At 35.7% G+C, this 25,014-nt stretch overlaps 1 protein-coding gene across 1 annotated transcript in view; it reads left to right on the forward strand.

The window, feature by feature from the left end:
- Positions 1 to 8,485: 8,485 nt before the first annotated feature.
- LOC139848577 (uncharacterized) overlaps positions 8,486 to 25,014 on the forward strand; it is a 59,107-nt gene continuing 42,578 nt past the window's right edge. Inside the window, exon 1 of the mRNA XM_071838303.1 lies at positions 8,486 to 9,200. Within this exon, the coding sequence (XP_071694404.1) occupies positions 8,486 to 9,200 (715 nt within the window). The remainder of the gene's footprint in view (positions 9,201 to 25,014) is intronic.

A 25,014-nucleotide genomic window follows, 5' to 3' on the forward strand; every position in this document is an offset into this window, starting at 1 on the left:
TAATTTTATGAGATATTTCATGCTAGTTGCCAAATGATAGTTCTCACATGTGTTAGGTGACTCACATGGGCTGCTAAGAGCTGATCATTGGAGTGTATATACCAATAGTACATACGTCTAAAAGCTGTGTATAGTACGAGTACGAATACGGGTGCATACGAGTAGAATTGTTGATGAAACTGAACGAGGATGTAATTGTAAGCATTTTTGTTAAGTAGAAGTACTTTGATATGTGTCTTGACGTCTTTCAAAAGTGTAAGAATACATATCAAAACACAACATGTATATACATTCTAATGTTGTTAACCCAATGTTTATTATATCAAATGAGATGTTAAATTATTATGTTATCATGATATTATGATGTATGAATATCTCTTAATATGATATATACATTAAAATATAGTTACAACGATAATCGTTACATATAAGTCTCGTTTCGTAATTCTTGAGTTAGTAGTCTTGTTTTTTACATATGTAGTTCATTGTTAACACACTTAATGATATATTTAAATATCATTTTATCATGTTAAATATAGTGTATCAATATCTTAATATGATACATATGTATTTAGTAGACGTTATCATAACGATAATCGTTATATATATCATTTCGAGTTTCTTAACTTAGTAATCTCATTTCTTATGTATATCACACATTGTTAATATACTTAGTGAGATACTTACTCATCATAATATCATGTCAACCATATATATATGACTATATATACCACAACATGTAGTTTTTACAAATTTGTAACGTTCGTGAATCGCCGGTCAATTTGGGTGATCAATTGTCTATATGAAACTTATTTCATTTAATCAAGTCTTAACAAGTTTGATTTCTTAACACATTGGAAACATTTAGTCATGTAAATATCAATCTTAATTAATATATATAAACATGGAAAAGTTCGGGTCACTACACTAAAGCCGTGAGACTTCAAGGAGAAATAGTTACGTTCACACAAAAGCCAAATGAAACATTATATGAAGCGTGGACAAGATTTAGAAAGTTGTTGAGAGGATGTCTGCAGCACGGTTTAGACACTTATCAAATAGTGCAAATATTCTACCAAGGTGTCAACGTTGCTACACGAAAAGACATCGACATAACAGCTGGTGGTTCCATTATGAAGAAAACCGCAACTGAAGCTTACAAAATTATTGATAACACAGCATCCCACTCACATGAGTGGCATCAAGAAAAAGATATTTTTCGATCATCTAAAGCGGCTAGAGCCGATTCTAGCCATGACTTTGATTCCGTTTCCGCAAAGATAGATGATTTCGAGAGACGAATGGAAAAGATGAATAAAGATATTCACGCAATACGAATCAGTTGTGAGCAATGCGGTGGACCACACTTAATGAAAGAGTGTCACATCGAACAAACGATGGAACAACGAGAGAATGTTTCCTACATGAACCAAAGGCGGGGAAATAATTATCAAAATAATTATCAACCGCTAAGGCGAAACTTCAATCGAAATCAAAACATTCTTTACAATCCAAATGGACCCAACAATAACTCGTATAACCAACAAGGTCCGAATAACCAACCAACTCAAAACAACACTTTCAATCAACAATGACCTAGCTTGTATAAACCACCACAACAAACCGAAGAGAAAAAGCTAAATCTGGAAGAAATGATGGCAAAGCTAATGGAATCTCAAACACAATTTATTACATCTCAAACCCAAACAAATGAGAGGTTTCATCAGTCATTAAGAACTCAACAAGCTTCCATTTTGAATCTAGAAAAACACGTAGGTACTCTTGCTAGCATGATGAGTGAGAGGGAACAAGGAAAGCTACCGAGTAATACTGAAGTAAATCCTCAGAATGAGAATGTTAATATGGTTTCAACGAATTCTAAAAAACCAGCTCCAGAAGATGGGAAGGTTTTAGATGTGAGTAACAATGAAGAAGTTACAACACCACCACCACCACCCGAGTATGTAAAGCCAGTGGTGGCACCATACAGACCACCCATCCCGTTTCCAAGAAAAGGAGTTGAGTATGAGCAAGTAATAGGTAATAAAGTTTATGATACCTCTAGAAAGAAGAAGAAGAATAAGAAAGTGTAAGAAACAAAAACCGTAAAGATAAATCCGGTGAAGACAGTTCCATCAAAAGTTCCACCCAGGTTGGGTGATCCGGGTGAATTTATTGTTCCTTGTCTACTTAGTGATTGTGTCATGTATGATGCACTAGCAGATTTAGGTGCGAGTGTGAGTGTTATGCCTCTTTCATTATATAAGAGATTAGGAGTAGGTGAGTTAAGTCCAACAGAGATGAGTGTCCGACTCTTTGATCGAACCATTAGGCACCCAGTTGGAATTGCTGACAACCTACCCGTTCAAGTAGGTAATTTAACCTTTCTAGTCGAATTCATTGTCATTGACATAGAAGAGGACTCAAACATTCCTCTAATTTTAGGTCAACCATTCTTAGCGTCCACCGGAGCGTTATTTGATGTAAGAGAGGGTAGAATGACACTTAGTAATGATGAAAAATCGATCACCTTTATAAGTCGAAAGTCTAAATCTCCACCAACCAAAACCGTTGAACCAACAAAAATGATTGGTAAGATCCATGTTGTTTTACCAACTCCAACGGTAGTGCTTAACAATAATAAAACGCCTAAGTGTGGGGAAGATGAAGTAACACCTAATTATGACCTGATAACAAAGAACCCCGTTGTTGATACAAAATTAAATGACCCCGTTATTAATAGTTCAATGAAGAAACTTATTAAACGGATTCGCGATGCTAGAACCATGGGGAACTTTAAGTTATGTAACCGGTTAGTATCCAATCTATCGCCTAAAGAAAAGGCGAAACTAGTTGAATTTATGGATATTACACAGGAATCCGACCAATGGCTTAAAGTAAAAGTCACAGATATGCAAGTTGATTATGGTCCTAGAGAAATTGACGATGAAGTTAATCACAATTTTGACACCACAGCTACCTAAGTGTGGGAAGATTCAATTGTTCTAAAAGGAAAACACTGTCTAGAGTTAGTTGTTCTGTTCTCGTGTAGTTCTGAGAATGGAATCTGATTGGTCTTTTCCACTAGCAGACATTAAAGAACTAGTTTTCTTTCCCCCATTCTGAATTTTTTTTTATTTTGTAGGTTTTATATGAAATTAATATGCTTTTTAAATTTAAGTTTTGTGTGAATTTAAAAAAAAATTTACTTTATTTCATTAAGTTTAAAAAATGATTTCTAAAATTCATCGTAAGTTGAAGACTAGGTCATGAAACCGAAATTGCTTTACCCGAGGGCGGGGCGACAAATTTTGTTATCATTATTTTTAATATTATTGATCTAAAGTATACCAAAAAAATTAAAAAACCCAAAAATCTTTGCTTTTAAAACAATCACTTTAACGACAAATTTTAAATTTTGTCGAGGGACGGACTAGGTAAACATACCGAAACTACCTAAAGTAAAAGGAAACAAAATTTTAAAAAATTATTCATTTAAATTGTTTTAATAAATAAAGGTTTATATATATATATATATATATATATATATATATATATATATATATATATATATATATATTATGTTTGTAGTTTATCTTATGTACAAAACAGGGTAAAACAGCGCACTTGTAAAGATTAAGTTAAGCAAAAGCTACTAATTTTGACGATAAGACGCAAAACATATGTGAAATTACAACAAAAGGAATGAACGATGAGGCGCGCCATCTATCATTCGACGACCTTAGTAATTACAAACTCGGTATTTTTAATCACTTTTCTACACTAATCACCCTCATGAATTTATAATTATAGTCTGATTTCATGCAAATGAGGGCATTGCATGATCTCAAGTGTGGGGAAGGGTTATAAATTCTCTCGGGTTTACACTTAGTTTAATTGCCAAATTTTGTGAAAATTTGAAAAAATTTCAACTAAATGAATTCAAAATCATGTTTATACATATTTATGAACGATAAAACTAAGTGTTAATCCGAAATTATTGCTACCTCGGAGAGAACATAAATGGAGAAACAACCCAAAACGTTAGAATTCATTTAAAATGGAATAAAGGAGAATAAAAAGGCAAAGAAATAAAATAAAAAGCTAAGTGTGGGAAGAATTTACCAAGTTCTTCAAAACATATATCACATATTTGTACAAGATTATTGCAGGTACTTTTGCTTTGGACGATTTTAATCAGTTTTACCTAATTTACTGTAATATATTTGAAAGAATAGATGGATCTACATGATGAATCAATTCCATCATTAAAAGGAAGTAAAGTCTTCCGAAAAATACACGCGCTTCTTTATTTAGGTCAGGAAGTTGTCGTCCAGACCATTTGTAGAGTCTACGAAAAACCTTGAAAAGTTTTCTCGAAATTCAGCTGGAAATCCACGGACCTCAACATCAAACAGGGTCGCCAAGTGGTCAGACTTATCCTAACCATGAGAGGATCTGTCTAGTAAAATGGGGAGGGCGCCGTGCAAATTAGCTTGATAAGGCTAATGAATCCGACCCCCAGAAAGGATAATCTCCTTAAAAGATTAAAAATCAGCTTTTAAGCCTGATATTACTCAATCCTTGAGATTGACTTTAAAGATTGAGAATTACAAACTCATAGAATTCAATGATATCTAAACTCGAACTTGAACGAGAAAATATTTTGATCAATATTACAAACCGATTTGTTTTCTGAAAACCCATTTTCAATGCGTTATTTATCATTGAACGTAAAATCCTAGGAATTCACCTAGAATTCATTAGGTCACCTGAACCAAATCGGGTGTCAACCGTAAGAATGGTGGTTGCATAGCATGGTCGAAGACAGGACCTTGTGCCAGACCGAAAAACTATTGGGTGATCTTTACTATTGCTCCTACAAAGGATAGTAATTGCATCCGACACGATATATACCATAATCAAAAGCATGTCACGGGACATTGCCTTAACAGTTGCTTGTTCAACGCTTTCCTTTACAACTGGAAGGTAGTTTATCGAAAGGTAATATACGGAGCAAGTATACTGGACGTGTTGCTTTCCTAATACAAGGTTAGCAAGTGGGTGACACAAAACCGCAAGTTTTGAACTAAAATTTTAAAATCTGAAACCCACAAAACCCACAAAAATAATTTGCAAACACCGGTGAAGGGTTCTTCCGGAAATCTTATCTAGGGTAAAAGCTAGAATAAATTTTCAAAAGATCAAATGTTTTCATAAAGATCCAATTTCCTTAAAGGATCTAAATTTTTAATAGTCATGTGGAACTGTAAACCACATCGTGACTATCATTGTGTATACCGTTGTATCAAAATCACTTATGTATAAAGTGTGAGAATAAAAAAGTGATTCAAGTGAAGTGTGATTTTTATTTCAAGACTATATTGCTTGAGGACAAGCAACGCGCAAGTGTGGGAATATTTGATAATGCAAAAAACGAACATATATTTCATAGCATTATCCCTCAAGAAAGACAAGCTTTTAGTTGCAATTGTTCTATTTACAAGTGATATTCGTTTAAATAATAAAAGGTGAAGACAAAAGACAGATTCGACGAATTGAAGACGCAAAAGACCAAAAAGCTCAAAAGTACAAAGTACAATCCAAGTGGTTCAAATTATTGATGAGAAACGTCTAGAAATTACAAGAGTACAAGCCGCGAAACGCAAAGTACAAGATATTAAATTGTACGCAAGGATGTTCGAAAATCCAGAACCGGGACCAGAGTCAACTCTCAATGCTCGATGCAACGGACTAAAAATTACAAGTCAACTATGCACATGAATATAATATAATATATAATTAATTCTTAAAATTATATATATTATGTTATATATTAAAACCGTCGGCAAACAAGAAAACAAAATTATGTGAGCTGGATCAGAGGGCCATGCGATCGCATGGCCTGGAAGCACAATTTCCATGCGATCGCATAGGGCCAAAAGTCAGGCCAAGTGCTATAAATTGCAAAGTTTTCAGCCGAGTTTGGTACTCCTTTTTCTATCCTCTCTATCTCTCTGTAATATATATATATATATATATATATATATATATATTATAATTTTAATTTTAATTTTAATTTTAATTTTAATAATAATGAGGGTATGTTAGCGAATGTTGTAAGGGTGTAAGTCGAAATTCTGTCCGTGTAACGCTACGCTATTATTAATCATTGTAAGTTATGTTCAACCTTTTTAAATTAATGTCTCGTAGCTAAGTTATTATTATGCTTATTTAAATCGAAGTAATCGTGATGTTGGGCTAAATATTAAGACGGGGTAATTGGGCTTTGTACCATAATTGGGGTTTGGACAAAAGAACGACACTTGTGGAAATTAGACTATAGGCTATTAATGGGCTTTATATTTATTTAATTAAATGATAGTTTGTTAATTTAATATAAAGATTTACAATTGGACGTACCTATAAATAACCACATACACTCGATCGGACACGATGGGCGAGATATTTATAAGTACTAATAATCGTTCATTTAACTGGACACGGGAATGGATTAATAGTTAATGGACTTATTAAAACAGGGGTAAATTACATACAAGGGAAATTGGTGTAATTATAGTTTAAGTCCACAATTAGTTGGAATATTTGACTTCGGATATAAGAATAATTTGACGAGGACACTCGCACTTTATATTTATGACTGATGGACTGTTATGGACAAAAACCAGATGGACATATCGAATAATCCAGGACAAAGGACAATTAACCCATGGTAATAAACTAAAATCAACACGTCAAACATCATGATTACGGAAGTTTAAATAAGCATAATTCCTTTATTTCATATTTTATCGCACTTTTATTTTCATTATATTTAATTGCACTTTTAATTATCGTACTTTTTAATTATCGCAATTTTATTTATTGACATTATATTTATCGCATTTTAATTATCGCAATTTTATTATCGTCATTTACTTTACGCTTTAAATTAAGTCTTTTATATTTTTAATATTTTACATTAGATTTTAACTGCGACTAAAGTTTTAAAATCGACAAACCGGTCATTAAACGGTAAAAACCCCCTTTAATAATAATAATATCATATATATATATATATATATATATATATATATATATATATATATATATATATATATATATAGCGTTAAACTTGGCTAGTTCCCTGTGGACGAACCGGACTTACTAAAAACTACACTACTTTACGATTAGGTACACTGCCTATAGTGTTGTAGCAACGTTTAGGTATATCCACTCTATAAATAAATAAATAACTTGTGTAAAATTGTATCGTATTTAATAGTATTTAGCAATAAAAATATAACTATTTCGTATACTACCTCGCATAACATCAGTAACAAATGAGAGGCTTAACCTAAAATGAAGAACATAAGACTTTATATACCCCTGCTGTTGACTCACCTGTACGAGTCATCCATCACACGTACGAGTTGGCTCCATAAGCCGTACGGGTGATCACTCACTTGTGTCTTCTCATTTAGGTTGTAATTGTGACTTAGCTCAGCATCAACCGTGTATGAGCCTGTCAGCCGTATGAGTGAGGCTTCACTAGCACGTCTGACTAAGTCTAACATAGTCAAACATCCAAATCTCGTTCCAGCAGTTCCTGTAACCACATACAAACATGTATAGGATAATAACGAGCGATCATGGTGGCCTGTAAACTGTTATACCTGCAATGGACGTGGGTAGATGTCTAGGGACTTGCATAAAATGCATCAACACCATTGCCCCATTGTTTTGAGGGATATAGCAATTGACTATGGTCCGAAACCAACTAAATTATTTGATGAATGGTTAGAAGCCGAAGGTTCTAAGAAATTTATTGAAGATGCGTGGAATCTAAGCGTTGAAGGGAATAGGGTTGATTGTGTGTTTCGTAACAAGCTAAAAAATGTTAAGCAAGCGTTGAAAGAGTGGAGCAAAAAAACCTTTGGTTGTCTTGACTTAGAGATTGAGGAACTAAAGAAAAAAGGCGTGTGGGGAATTGATTGCGGAGAGACGTGTTTTAAGTGATGAAGATAGACTTAATTGGATGGATACTAGGAAACAATGGACTGATAAGGAAAAGGTACGAGCAAATATGGCAAAGCAAAAGTCGAGGGTTAAATGGATCCATGACAGATACGAAAACACAAAATATTTTCACTCGGTTTTTAAAAGAAGGCACTCAAGAAGAAACATTAGGGGGTTGAATATCAATGGGATTTGGTGTGAGGATCCTATCGAGGTTAAGCAAGCCGCTTTTAACCATTTTAAGTTGCAATTCGAGAAAATAAATGTCATAAAATACGTTTTTCGGATGCTGATTCTGCTGCATCAGCAGTTACTGTTTTAAACACAGCAGCGATTACTGCTTTGTCTGATTCGGTCTCTGCTGCTTCGTTTGTTCTTGCTACCAGGCAACTAGGATTGGATACTTCAGCTAATGCTGCTGCTTTGTGATTCGTCTGATTGGGCTACTGCAGCTACTGTATCCGTGATGATCAAAATCGACAACCAACAAGCTGCTGATATTGAGGCTGTGTTCACGGAAAGGGAGGTGCTTGAGGCTGTTAAAGAATGCAACTGTTTGAAGGCGCCGAGTCCAGATGGTTTTAAGTTTAAATTCTTTTATTTGTATTGGGACTTGATTAAGAACGACCTCTTGAAAGCTCTTAGTTGGTTTTGGAAAAATTGTGATACCTCCAAAGGTTGTAATGCACTTTTCGTTTCTTTGGTCCCAAAGAAAAATGATCCAATGGATCTCAACGATTACCGACCTATCAGCATCCGAAAAGTCTTACCTTCGGTTATTGGGTTCGAGCAAAGCGCATACCTTAAAGGTAGGTTCATTCTTGACGGTTCTCTAATTGCAAACGAAGCTATTGATTATCTAAAGATAATTAAAAAGAAGAGTCTCATTTTTAAGTTAGACTTTAAGAAGGCGTTCGATAGTTTGAGTTGGAATTTCCTTTTTGATATAATGTATAGAATGGGGTTTGGCCTTCGGTGGAGGAATTGGATTCGGGCGTTTCTTAAATCGGCTTCTATATCGGTCCTTGTTAATGCTTCTCCAACCAATGAATTTCTCACTGAGAGAGGTGTTCGACAAGGCGATCCTTTATCGTTGTCACCTTTTCTTATTGCGGTGGAGGGTTTGAATTTCATTATTAAAAGGACTTGTGATGTTGGTCTCTTTAATGGGGTGGAAGTTGGTAAAGATAAAGTTAAATTATCCCACTTGCAATTTGTGACGATCGCTCCAAATCCATATGGACGAACACGTCATTCATCGATTTCATTGTGAGGTATTTGACCTCTATATGATACGTTTTGTAAACATTGCATTCTTTTGAAAAGGCACACCATAAATGAATATTTAAATCAAAAGTTTTCGACATCTGATGATTTCTACATATAGACAATCACCATAAATAATAGTTTACAATAGTACTTCCGTTGACAATGTAGTCAAAATAAGATACATGGTGATGATTTGGTGAATGCAACGTTTCCTTGAAAAATATGCCATGTAAGACTCCATGCACATAGCTTGTCTAACATATAAGCAAACAGCGGAAGACTTCTAGGGAACCTGAGAATAAACATGCTAACAAGTGTCAACACAAAGGTTGGTGAGTTCATAATTTGAATGTTTTGCATAATTGATAGTGCTCTAAATGAACATATATTTAGTAGCAATATCCTCCCAATATGTAAATTATTTTGTTGTAATTGTCCTATTTTAAGTTGTAATCGTTTATATTAAATAAGTGCGAAGACAAAAGGCGAAAACGACGATTTAAAGACGCAAATGACCAAAAAGCTCAAATGTACAAGATACAATCCAAGTGGTTCAATTTATTGATAAGAAACGTCTAAAAATGACAAAAGTACAAGTTGCGGAACGCAAAGTACAAGATATTAAATTATACGAAAGGACGTTCGAAAATCCGGAACCGGGACATGAGTCAACTATCAACGCCCGACGCAACGGACTAAAAATTACAAGTCTACTATGCACAAGAATATAATATAATATATAAATAATTATATTAATTATTTATATTTTATATTTATATATAAATTATGTCGACAAGCTAAGATCCAAAAAATTGTGAGCTGAAAAATCAAACTCCACGACTCGCGGAGTTTGAAGGCCAAAAACTCCACGACTCGCGGAGCAGCCAGATTCCAAAATGCCTATAAAAGGCCACGAGCTTCTGCAGTTTTAAAAAAATAATAAAATAATAATAATAATACTCTGTAATAAATAAATATATATATATATATAATATATATATATATATATAGTATAGGGTAGTTTTATATTAGATTAGTTCGGGTTATGTAAAGGTTTTTTTACGGGTTTTTAAAGTCAGAGCTCTGTCCGTGTACTACTACGCGATAAATAATCAATGTAAGCTATGTTCTCCTTTTTAAATTAATGTCTCGTACTTAAGTTATTATTATGCTTATTTGAGCCGAAGTAATCATGATGTTGAGCTAAATATTAAAGACGGGGTAATTGGGTTTTGTACCATAGTTGGGGTTTGGACAAAAGAACGACACTTGTGGAAATTAGACTATGGGCTATTAATGGGCTTTATATTAAATTAACAATACCTCGTTAATTTAATATAAAGGTTATGATTTGACGTATCTATATATAACCACATACGCTTAATCGGACACGATGAGCGGGATATTTATAAGTACGAATTATTGTTCATTGGGATGGATTAATAGTCAATGGACTCATTAAAACAGGGGTGGATTACATTCAAGGGTAATTGGTGTAATTGTTAACAAAGTATTAAAACCTTGGTTTACACACAGTCGATAACCTGGTGTATTCATTAAGCAAAGTATTAAGACTTTGTTACAGTTCGAATCCCCAGTTAGTTGGAATATTTGACTTCGGGTATAAGGTTAAATTTGCCGAGCAGTTTATAATTATGACCGATGAACTATTATGGACAAAAACCAGATAGGTTTCAAATACATCCAGGACAAAGGACAATTAACCCAGGACAATAAATTAAAATCAAAACGTCAAACATCATGGTTACGGAAGTTTAAATAAGCATAATATATTTTATTTCATATTTCCTCGTACTTTTATTTATTGTCATTTTAATTATTGTTATTTATTTTATATTGTTAGTTAAATATCGTCATTTACTATACGCTTCGCTTAAAATATAAAATCGATAAACCGGTCATTAAACGGTAAACTCCCCTTTTATATATTATTATATATAATTATATATATTTTGTACAAATATAGTTAATTAAAATATAGTGTGAAATAAGCCAGCTCCATGTGGAACGAACCGGACTTACTAAAAACTATACTACTCTACGATTATGTACACTGCCTATAGTGTTGTAGCAAGGTTTAGGTATATCCCATCTGTAAATAAATAATTAAAACTTGTGTAGTTTGTATCGCTTTTCGTATCAAAAATATATAGTATTTCACGTACACCTCGCACGACATCAATAATCTGTACATAAAGGTGGATCACAAGATTTCAGTTGTTTCTTCCAGAAACGTTTATCAAAATATTCTACAAGATTGAGCACCCTGGTAGCTAAACTTTAACGTTATAATAAGTACCCCTGTTTTAACATACATGCAACCAACACGTACAATACACGCAAACCAACGTGTACTAAACTCAAATAGCATACATCTGTTTTATAGTTCAGGCTAGGGTTTCTATACCTGGAACAGACGGGGATGTCAAGCCCTATGGATCCATATATAACTACTCGCGCCCACCAGTTCTTATAACCGGCAGTTACTAGTTACCAAAGCTAAGGGATTTTCGGTTCAAACTCGGTGTAGAATTTAGTATGTACTTGTATCCATTGCATTTAAAATAAAGTGCATATATTCTCAGCCCAAAAATATAGATTGCAAAAGCAATTAAAAAGGGAGCAAATGAAACTCACCTTAGCAGCATATAAAGTCGTTCACCAAAATGTGACTAATACTCGGATTACCAAATAACCGTATATCTCAACCTAGAGAATATATGCTGGTCAATAAATGTCTATCAAGCTAGGTCAGGTCATAGTGTATCACAATCCGAATGCTCGAGATCCACATACAAAAGTTTATCAAAAGTCATTTCAAAAAGTCATTCTGACTTAATACTATAGTTGAATGATCATGGCAATCGAACATTTTAACATTTCACATAGTTTTCTAATTCTTGTAAAATTAGTCTATAGTTTTTATAAGGCTTTAAAACATGATAAAACAGTCAATGTTGACAATTGTTCAACAAAACGAGACGTGTCTTAAATAAGGATTCATTTACTCGACTGGTAATATTTAAAAATCCATTTTATCAATCTCGTAAACAAGCTGTATAAATCTTAATTGCAGATTCAAAAGCAATTTCAATTAACGTTGATCATAATTCAGTTGCCCATATCTTTTAATTCGTTCATCGAAATTTCGCGATTTCTAAATGAAAAGTTATTGATTTTTCGCCAGCTTTCCAAAAACATGCATATCATATACCTTTTATCAGTAATATATATATTAAATTCGTGATTCATCATAAACTGTTTAATGATAAAATTTAGCATACAAGCATGCATAAACATATATACTCGAGCACTAGACATGGATACACAATTAATATATAAAAGATAAGATATGAATGCTTACGTATCAATATTGAGATTCAATATTGTAGGAAAGTACGTAGACGCAACAGAGATGATAAACACTAGATTTGATTCACAAATATACCCTCGAACATTACCCATAACCTCCTTGGCAATAACCCATAATTTCCTTAGCTCTATCCCGCTCAAAAACCCATTTTGAAGGTGACACGCTCATAACCTCGTCGTAGTATTTTATGTATATATACTACTAATAATAATATTATAATAAGATTAGTAATAATAATATTAATCTTAATAATAATAATAATAATAATAATAATAATAATAATAATAATAATAATAATATAATAAATAATAAATAATACTTCATAACTCATTGATACAATATACTCGTTGTTGACTCGTAATGATGTCCACGGTGCTTTCTTGAACTGGCAGAGCTTGTGATGTTAGAGGCGATGTTGACAGCACTGACTGTACTGGTGAGGCTAAGTGTACTATTGATGCTGTTGGTAAAACAAGTCTAGCCTGTACCTTACGCACCATTCCTGTCGGAGTTTCTATTCTCCTCTCTACTCATCTGATTTATGATTAGAACTGGGATAAATAATCTCTAAGATTTTAGAGATTACATAATCACCGTAGAATGTTTCTCCGATGAAGTTATGAATCAATACTTCATCATTTATTGTTGTTGGTACTCCTTGGTACCTATGGTGCGTATGATGTTGATATCCGAGGTACAGATTGTGATGTTGAGGTGTGGGATGCGGATGTTGTTGTTGGTGGTGGTGATGGTATTGTTGGTGTTGCTGACGGTGGTACTGTTGCTGCCGGTGCTGCTGCTGGTGCTTGTAACCTTTGCACCACATTCTCCAAAGCCACTACCCGAGCGCGAAGCTCGTTGATTTCTTCTATTACACCGGGGTGATTGTCGGTTCGGATGAGTGGACGAATAAGATCTAGAATTTGAGATAATATATAATCGTGATGACACACTCTGGAAATGAGAGAGAAAATGGTGTCTCGAATAGGTTTGCCGGTAAGTGCTTCAGGTTCTTTGCCAAGAGGGCAATGTGGTGGATGGAAGGGATCAACTTCTTCTTGTCTCCAATGACTAAGCAGGCTACGAACCTATCCCCAATTCATCTAGAATAGATGATGGCTAATTGGTTGATCCATTCCGGTTACGCTGTTTTCGGAACTTGAGTGGAAATCCATATCGGAATAGCTTTCGGAATCTAAGGAATTTGAACTAGATATGGGATCCATCTTGTATAATTAGGGAGATGATTTTTGATATGAATTAGATTATAAAATTTAGTTTGGTATTCTTCAATACATAATTTACATATGTATATATAATACCAAATTCCATAAATCACGGAGAAATTTTCGGAAGATGTCAGGAAAAGGTTATAGTAACAGATACGCTAAGATATGAATTTTTATCTACACACTATTTATGCAATAAATGCAGGAAAACGTGTCTAGACTTAAGAATGATAAGCATGTAATTTCCGACAATAAATGATAAGCAAAACTTTTAACATGCAGACACGGTCGAAGTCCAGACTTACTAATGCATCTTAACAACTATCAGTTAGACACACTCATGCAAGACCTGGTTCACTAGGACCAACGCTCTGATACCAACTGTGACGATCGCACCAAATCCATATGGACGAACACGTCATTCATCGATTGCATTGCGAGGTATTTGACCTCTATATGATACGTTTTGTAAACATTGCATTCTTTTGAAAAGGCACACCATAAATGAATATTTAAATCAAAGGTTTTTGACATCTGATGATTTCTACATATAGACAATCACCGTAAATAATAGTTTACAATAGTACTTCCGTTGACAATGCAGTCAAAATAAGATACATGGTGATGATTTGGTGAATGCAACGTTTCCTTGAAAAATATACCATGTAAGACTCCATGCACATAGCTTGTCTAACATATAAGCAAACAGCGGAAGACTTCTAGAGAACCTGAGAATAAATATGCTAACAAGTGTCAACACAAAGGTTGGTGAATTCATAGTTTTAATGTTTTGCATAATCTGTACATAAAGGTGGATCACAAGATTTCAGTTGTTTCTTCCAGAAACGTTTATCAAAATATTCTACAAGATTGAGCACCCTGGTAGCTAAACTTTAACGTTATAATAAGTACCCCTGTTTTAACATACATGCAACCAACATGTACAATACACGCAAACCAACGTGTACTAAACTCAAATAGCATACATCTGTTTTATAGTTCAGGCTAGGGTTTCTATACCTGGAACAGACGAGGATGTCAAGCCCTATGGATCCATATATAACTACTCGCGCCCACCAGTTCTTATAACCGGCAGTTACTAGTTACCAAAGCTAAGGGATTTTCGGTTCAAACTCGGTGTAGAATTTAGTATGTACTTGTATCCATTGCATTTAAAATAAAGTGCATGTATTCTCAGCCCAAAAATATAGATTGCAAAAGCAATTAAAAAGGGAGCAAATGAAACTCACCTTAGCAGCATATAAAGTCGTTCACCAAAATGTGACTGAAACTCGAATTACCAAATAACCGTATATCTCAACCTAGAGAACATATGTTGGTCAATAAATGTCTATCAAGCTAGGTCAGGTCATAGTGTATCACAATCCTAATGCTCGAGATCGACATACAAAAGTTTATCAAAAGTCATTTCAAAAAGTCATTCTGACTTAATACTATAGTTGAATGATCATGGCAATCGAACATTTTAACATTTCACATAGTTTTCCGATTCTTGTAAAATTAGTCTATAGTTTTTACAAGGCTTTAAAACATGATAAAACAGTCAATTTTGACAATTGTTCAACAAAACGAGACGTGCCTTAAATAAGGATTCATTTACTCTGCTGGTAATATTTAAAAATCCATTTTATCAATCTCGTAAACAAGTTGTATAAATCTTAATTGCAGATTCAAAAGCAATTTCAATTAACGTTGATCATAATTCAGTTGCCCATATCTTTTAATTCGTTCATTGAAATTTCGCGATTTCTAAATGAAAAGTTATTGATTTTTCGCCAGCTTTCCAAAAACATGCTTATCATATACCTTTTATCAGTAATATATATATTAAATTCGTGATTCATCATAAACTATTTAACGACAAAATTTAGCATACAAGCATGCATAAACATATATACTCGAGTACTAGACATGGATACACAATTAATATATAAAAGATAAGATATGAATGCTTACGTATCAATATTGAGATTCAATATTGTAGGAAAGTACGTAGACGCAACAGAGATGATAAACACTAGATTTGATTCACAAATATACCCTCGAACATTACCCATAACCTCCTTGGCAATAACCCATAATTTCCTTAGCTCTATCCCGCTCAAAAACCCATTTTGAAGGTGACACGCTCATAACCTCGTCGTAGTATTTTATGTATATATATACTACTAATAATAATATTATAATAAGATTAATAATAATAATAATAATCTTAATAATAATAATAATAATAATAATAATAATAATAATAATAATAATAATAATAATAATAATAATAATAATAATATAAATAATAAATAATAATAGTATGTGGAGACCAGATCAAGCTTTTATAGTATGTGGCCTGCTACAGTACCTCATGCGATCGCATGAGTTTTCAGTGTTTTTGCCATGCGATCGCATGGCCGCCTTATCCTTTTTTGTTTGTTAGTTCGTCGGCATCAAATAGTGTTTTACTGTAGCAAATAGTGTTTACTGTAGCAAATAGTGTTTACTGTAGCAAATAGTGTTTCACTGTAGCAAATAGTGTTTTACTGTAGCAAAGTCATTTTTATTGTAGCAAATAGTGTTTTACTGTAGGAAAGTCGTTTTTACTTGTACGTATATATATATACATACATATAATTGTTGATGAATCATCGTGAGCAGTCAAATGTAATTGAATACATGAAACAGTTCTAAAATTTTGAGATTCAACTTCATAGACTTTGCTTATCGTGTCGTAAATGTTAAAGATTAAGTTTAAATTTGGTCAGAAATTTCCGGGTCATCACACAATTCGCGGATGACACAATTTTCTTTGGTGATTGGCAAAGTCACAACTTTTGCAACCTCATGAAAGTGTTAAAATGTTTTGAAAATGTATCCGGACTTAAAATTAACTTCCATAAAAGTGTGTTGTATGGGTTAGGTGTGTCTGGTGATGAGGTGGGGAGGTTGTCCTCTCGAGTTGGTTATAAAGTGGGTGAGTTCCCATTCACTTATCTTGGTCTCCCGGTGTAACGACCCGCCAAAATTGCTATTGAACGATATGTTATTCATTGATTTCAGAGTGAGGTACTGACCTCTTCATGATACATTTTGTAAACATTGCATTCTTTTGAAAAAGGTACACCATAATTGAATATCAAATTCCAAGGTTTTTGACGATTGATGATTTCTACATATAGACAATCACTTTAATTAATAGTTTACAATACTACATCCGTTGATAATGCAGTCAAAATAAGATACATGGTGATGATTTTGTGAATGCAACGTTTTCTCGAATAAAACATGTATGACTCCATGCACATAGCTTGTATCACATATAACCAAACAGCGGAAGACTTCTAGGAACCTGAGAATAAACATGCTTACAAGTGTCAACACAAAGGTTGGTGAGTTCATAGTTTTAATGTTGCGCATAATCTGTATATAAAGATGGATCACAAGATTTCAGTTGTTTCATCCAGAAACGTTTATCAAAATATTCTCAAGATTGAGCACCCTGGTAACTAAGCTTTAACGTTATAATAAGTACCCCTGTTTTAACATACATGCAACCAACATGTACAATACACGTAATCCAACGTGTACTAACCTCAAATAGCATACGTATGTTTTATAGTTCAGGCTAGGGTTTCTATACCTGGAACAGACGGGGATGTCAAGCCCTATGGATCCATATACAACTACTCGCGCCCACCAGTTCTTATAACCGGCAGTTACTAGTTACCAAAGCTAACGGATTTTCGGTTCAAACTCAGTGTAGAATTTAGTATGTACTTGTGTCCATTGTGTTTAAAATAAACAGCATGTATTCTCAGCCCAAAAATATAGATTACAAAAGCAATTAAAAAGGGATCTATAAACTCACCTTAGCAGCACATAAGGTCTTTCACCGAAATGTGACCGAAACTCGGAATGCAACTAACCGTAGATCTCAACCTAGAGAACATATGTTGTTCAATACATGTCTAACAAGCTAGGTCGGGTCATAGTGTATCACAATCCTAATGCTCGAGACTGACATGCAAATGTTAACAAAAGTTATCTCAAAAGTCAACCTGATCCAATATAATCTTTAAATCTATACAAGTTTATTAACATAATATAAGTCTTGATAATTGAACGAATTTTTAGTTTATCAAACTCAAAATATTATTTATTTCAGGAGCTATATTATATTTGAATTATCATGGCAATCTGTAACGACCCGACTTTTTTGACTTGTTTTTGTGCCTTGTGATTTTTGAGAAACTGCGTATTTATGCGTACTGTGCTACTTTATACTCTGGAATCTTTGTACACATGGCTTACTTTCATTTATGTGTTAAAACGTGCCTTTAAGTACGTAGGATACTTAACTTGATCACCGGAAACCTTTATGACCGTTAGTGTCACTTGACGTTACAAACAAACTACGTACTGCGTACACGTTTAACTTTTGTCGTAATCGGAATATTATGACTACGAAATCTTAATTATTATTTTATAATTATAATTACTTGGGTTTTTGGATGCTTAATTACGCATAGTAATTTACTTATGCTTACTAGTTAGTCTTGTTGGACTTTCTACCTTGTTGGGCCTTAGTCCACCCTACACTAGTTAGTGGACTATTTAATTAGCCTAATTATAAATAGCTAGTGACCCACTATTATGTAAGACAAATTCCCATTTATTAGAGGGAACATACTAGCATTTATGTCAAGTATTATCCTTAATGTTGCATGGGATCCTAACATAAGCACCAACTTTAGACAACCATTAACCAAAAAACAAAAGTTGGTCTCCCTTGTCCCCTCTCCAAAATCACGGCCACCTTACCCCTCCCCTCACCTCATTCACCTATAAATACAAGCCTTATTCCATCCATTTTACACTTTCTTTCATTTGTAATTCACACACACTCACTCTCTAATTCTTTCTCTAGTTCTTTCTCTCTCTAAAAAGTGTAAGTATTGATTTTTCTTCTTCTTCTTCCTCTCTCTCTCTCTCTCACGAATTCATCATCATCATCATCATCATCATCATGGGTCTAGCTTTTTAGCTTTGATCTTGATTACATCTTGTAGATTCAAACATGGATTTGAATCCTTCAAGAGCATGGAAGATTCAAGCTTTCTAGCTTTGAATCTTCACCTACTTTGTAGATCTATATCTTTTAACTTTAATCTTGTTATTTTGTTATAAAGATTCAAATTTGTGTTTGTAATCTTCATGTAACTTAAAGATCCAAGCTTTATGCTTCAAGATCTTCAAGAACAACCAAGATGCAAGCTTTCTAGCTTGAATCTTCATATCTTTTGTTGGATCTAAGTTTCCTAACTTATGATCTCATTATTTTATTATAAAGATCAAAACTTGTGTTTATGGTCTTTATATAACTTAAAGATCTAAGCTTTATGCTTCAAGTTCTTCAAGAGCACTAAAGGTTCAATCTTTCTAGCTTTGTGACCTTATAACTTTTGTGAAAAGGATCCAAGATCTCTAGCTTAGGGTTTCATCACTTTATTTGACTTAGATTATGTTCATACTTGCTTGATTGAAGTAAAGTTTGTAGCTTTAGTTATAAATGTAACTTGTAATTGTGTTAAGACTAAGGATATGATGTAACCTTGGTTCATCATCCATCTAAGACTCTTAAATGAGTTGTGTTCTTACTTGGTCTTAACATATTGTGTGTTGATGGTAGAATCTTGGTCAAGGTGATGCTAACCCATCAACGAGTTGTACACTTGAAGCTACAAGCATCAAGGATGAGAACCGTGATGAGCATCAAGCACTAAGAACCCCACCATAGCACCTTGCTTACTATTTTCGGTATCTGATCAGACCACCTGGGCTACTGGAAAGTTAAGTTTCAGTTAGTTCGGTTCGAGTAGATGATTTTCCATTTATACCTCGTCTTAATCAGATTTACGGTTTAGGATTTATGGCCTTTCGAAAGTCACTACACCCTATTAACGTTGTGCTGAAATTTCTGACCTACTCGCACTTAAACCGTCGCCACAGTTAAACGATGACGAGTTTGGTTCTGGAAATTGGTCAGAAACTAGGGGACTCATATACGGAACCATATCCACTAACTACGCGTCTTTTCGATTTACGTAGAGGTCGTAGCAGCTTACCGAAGTCAGCCTATTGTTTTGATCTCTATTCTTGTCAAACTTACTTAGCTTTTATGATGATGAATGATGATGATGATGACACTTAAACTTATTTTATGCACTATTAGAACTTATGAGGATAACATACTGACCTAGTAACCTTTGACTTAGGTTGACGACCTTTCGGACCGACTTACTACTTGCATACTTTCATTGTCGACTTTACCGCTCTTATCACTGTGAGTTATAGCTTCCCTTTTTACCTATACTATTTTTGGGACTGAGAATACACGCGCTTTTTATGTTTTACTTACTTAACATGAGTTCTTAAACTTTACATATGTGTGGGTTATATAACGGCATAAACATTCCCCTTAGCACGGTAACGTTTAATCATTGGTTTTGAACCAGTGAAAGCGAATATTAGATATGGATCCATAGGGTTTGACATTCCCACTCGGGCTAGTCGCGCTAGCATTTAACGGGTGTTTAATACTTCATAAACATACGCACTCGCCAAGTGTACTTTTAGGGGGTTATAAACGTTAAGTTAGTTACCAAATGCCCACGGTTAAACATATACTTTTCATACTGTTTTGAAATACTGAAATCTCGAAGCCTACCTTACATTACTGTTACAACTTAAACTATAGCTCACCAACATTATTGTTGATGTTTTTAAGCATGTTTTCTCAGGTGCTTAGAGGTTTGTTGCTTCCGCTGTTTAGACTTGCTGTCTTGGTGTTTAAACTTGCTGTTAAGGACCTGCTGTGCTAGAATTCCGCTGCATAACATAGAGATGTCTCAATCATGGAACTTTTCGTTTACATACATAGTTTATGTTATTTTCAAATAATGACTTTGTAACGACCTTCGTGTCACGTTATCTTTTGTAAACACTATCTTTTATGAATGCAAAACTAGTTTTCAAATAGCATGTAGTATTCGACCGTGTAAAGATCCTATTGTTGACGAATCGTACACGATGGTTTTGTACGGGGCGTCACATTTGGTATCAGAGCATTGGTTGTAGGGAATTAGGTTGCATTAGTGAGTCTAGACCAGACCGAGTAGGATTCACTAATAGGACTAATCTACAACTTGCTAGTTTACTTGTTTCTGCGAAACTTACTGAATGCTGCTACTTACTTTTACTGCTATATGACGTATACCGCTACATGTTTTCATTACTGCATGACATCATCTGTTTTCGATTGCATGATACTTCTGTACGATTTGCTATTATTGCCATGCTATTTATTGCTATAGATGATCTAGACTGTCGTAGTTATTTTTCCTAATACGAGCTTGCTTTATGACTTACTGACATGGAAAAAGTTATTTTTCCCTGTTCAAATATCGGATGTCCCGCCCGTTATCATTTTGGAGAGCGACTCAGACTCACCCTTCACCTCGCCTGCCATTGTTGCCGATTCACAGATCCCATCGTTGACACCCTCCAGTGACTCTGGCGATTCGTCCTCTGGAGCCAGTGGCCATGCACCCGACCCAGTGATCACCTCAGATGGACACGAGGATCCACCAGAGATTCCAGCCCCACAACTTTAGTGGTACTGAGGGGCCAGTTGGATTGACTAGGTGGTTTAAGAAACTAGAAGCTGTGTTCCGTGTAAGCAGCTGCTCAGAGAAGAACAAAACTAAGTATGCCTCCTGTACGCTGCCGGACGGCGCCCTAACCTGGTGGAACACACTTGCTCAGGCCAAAGGTATTGACGAGGCTTATGCTACTCCTTGGGAAGAATTTAAGGGAGCCATGATCGAAGAGTACTGCCCCAGAACAGAGATACAGAAAATGGAGGCTGAGTTCTGGGAGTTGAAGGTTGTGGGAAACGATCTTGATGGTTACAATCGTACGTATCTAGAATTAGCGCTGATGTGTCCCACGATGGTTACCCCGGAGTTTAAGAGAATGGAACGATACTTGTGGGGACTTCCCAAGTCCATTTAGGGAAATGTCACCTCTTCTAAGCCACCCAACATCCCGGAAGCTATGCGCATGGCGCACACCCTGATGAACCAGATCACCCGCAAGAAACCTGAGAAAGCGAAATCAGAATCGGGGACTAGTCATGAGAAGTGTAAGTGGGATGGAAACAAGGAAAGGACTTTGATCAAAACCCAGCTAAGAGGCATGAGGGTTTCAAGGGAAACAACGACTGGAGGAAGCCCAACCCGACCCCTAGCTCGAACCCCAACTACAAGGGTACTCTACTGCAGTGCAAGAGGTGCTACAAGCACCATACCGGCTACTGTAATGTGGTCTGTGAAAAGTGCAAAAGGACCGGGCATATTGGTTAGAACTGCAAGATTCCCACCCCAACGGTGAAGACAAACCCTACTGGACCAAGGCAGTGCTATGAGTGCGGACAACAGGGCCACTTCAGGAATGAATGTCCCAACAAGAGAAAGGACGGCGGGCCAACACGTGGAAGAGCTTTCAATGAGAACGCAAGGGATGCCCGTGAGAACCCCGACTTGGTTACAGGTATATTCACTATCAACAATCTATTAGCTTCTGTCCTATTTGATACTGGTGCCGATAGGAGCTATGTTTGTAGACACTTTTGCTCTAAGATATATTGGTCGTTAGTTCCTTTAAAGGAGAGTATGCTTGTTGAGGTAGCCAATGGAAAACTTGAGAAAGTTGACCAAATTGGCCGAGGAGCTATTATCAATATAGCTGGCGTAGATTTCGAGATTGACTTGATACCCATCAAATTGGGAAGTTTTGATGTGATTGTCGGTATGGACTGGTTGACCAAAGTAAGGGCCGACATTATCTGTAGAGATAAAGCTCTTCGTATACCCCACGAAGATGGTGAGCCACTGATTATTTACAGAGAGACATGTAGTTCGAAGCTGAACCTCATTAGTTGCATGAATGCACAAAAGATCATGAAGAAAGGACGTCTTGCTATTTTAGCAGATGTGAAAACGTTAGAAGCCGAGGTGAAGAGTGTGAATGATGTACGAATTGTGAACGAATTTCCCGATGTCTTTCCGGAAGAACTGCCTGGATTACTGCCACCGAGAGCAGTGGAGTTCCAGATCGATCTAGTGTCGGGAGCTGCACCAGTAGCTCGCGTACCTTATCAACTAGCACCTTCTGAACTGCAAGAGTTGCAGAGTCAACTGCAGGAATTGCTAGACCGTGGATTTATCCAACCGAGTTCATCGCCTTGGGGCGCACCTGTTTTACTCGTAAAGAAGAAGGATGGATCTTTCCGCATGTGTATTGATTATCGTGAGCTGAACAAGTTAACGATTAAGAATCGGTATCCCCTTCCCCGAATTGACGATCTTTTTGATCAGCTGCAAAGATCCAGCATTTATTCCAAGATCGATTTGTGACCAGGTTATCACCAGTTGAGGGTGAAGGAGAGCGATGTGATGAAGACTGCGTTCAGAACCCGTTATGGTCACTATGAGTTTTTAGTGATGCCATTCGGTTTAACCAACGCACCTGCTGTGTTTATGGATCTCATGAATCGAGTATGCAAGCCATATCTGGACAAGTTCGTTATCGTTTTCATAGATGATATCCTCATCTATTCCCGAAGTGAAGAAGAACATGAACAACATCTTCGACTAGTGTTGAAACTCTTAAGACAAGAGCAACTTTATGCCAAATTCTCCAAGTGTGAATTTTGGTTGAAGGAAGTCCAATTTCTGGGTCATATTGTGAGTGATCAAGGTATCAAAGTTGATCCAGCAAAGATCGAAGTTATCAGCAAGTGGGAAACCCCCACTACTCTGACTCACATCCGCCAATTTCTAGGTCTTGCCGGTTACTACCGAAGATTTATTGAAGGTTTCTCTCTGATTGCGCGTCCTTTGACCGCGCTGACTCACAAAGGGAAGAAGTTCGTTTGGGAAAAAGAACACGAATCAGCATTTCAAAACTTGAAGCAGAAATTGACCACCGCACCTATCTTATCTCTTCCTGAAGGCAGTAATGATTTTGTCGTATATTGTGATGCCTCGAAAAATGGTTTTGGTTGCGTATTGATGCAAAGATCGAAGGTTATTGCCTATGCTTCTCGTCAACTAAAGATTCACGAGCGAAACTACACAACTCACGACCTTGAACTTGGAGCTGTTGTCTTCGCACTAAAATTGTGGAGACACTATCTTTATGGAACTAAAAGTACCATCTTCACCGACCACAAAAGCCTCCAGCACATATTCGATCAGAAACAACTGAACATGAGGCAGCGACGATGGATCGAGACGCTGAACGACTATGATTGTGAACTTCGTTACCATCCTGGAAAGGCAAATGTCGTAGCCGATGCCCTGAGCCGAAAGGAGAGGATGGTACCTCTTCGTGTCCGTGCCTTGAACATCACCATTCATTCAAATCTCAATAGCCAGATTCGAGTAGCCCAAGATGAGGCTCTCAAAGAGGAGAATATTTCTCAAGAACACATGAACATTCTCGTTTCACGATTCAAGGTTAAGGAGACTGGACTCCGATGCTTTGCCGGAAGGATTTGGATACCTAGTTATGGAGATCTACGGAGCCTTATACTAGATGAAGCCCACAAGTCGAGATATTCGTTTCATCCAAGAGCCGGTAAAATGTACCACGATCTCAAGGAACAGTATTGGTGGCCTAATCTTAAGAAGGATGTTGCAACTTACGTTGGTAAGTGTTTGACTTGCTCTAAAGTTAAGGCCGAACATCAAAGGCCATCTGGATTACTTCAACAACTGGAGATCCCGTAATGGAAGTGGGAAAGGATAACAATGGACTTCATTATAAAGCTCCTGAAGACGGTAGGCTGTTATGATACCATCTGGGTTATCGTTGACCTACTTACCAAATCTGCACACTTCTTAGCCATGAAGGAAACGGATATGATGGAGAGACTCGTGTAGCGACCCGACCAAATCATGTTTGACGGCGCCGTCTACTTAGGTCCCGTTACGTGGTCGTAAGTCTTTAAGACAAAGTTTGACCAAA

The sequence above is a fragment of the Rutidosis leptorrhynchoides genome, chromosome 5, assembly GCF_046630445.1.
Source record: "Rutidosis leptorrhynchoides isolate AG116_Rl617_1_P2 chromosome 5, CSIRO_AGI_Rlap_v1, whole genome shotgun sequence".
Classification (NCBI taxonomy): domain Eukaryota; kingdom Viridiplantae; phylum Streptophyta; class Magnoliopsida; order Asterales; family Asteraceae; genus Rutidosis; species Rutidosis leptorrhynchoides.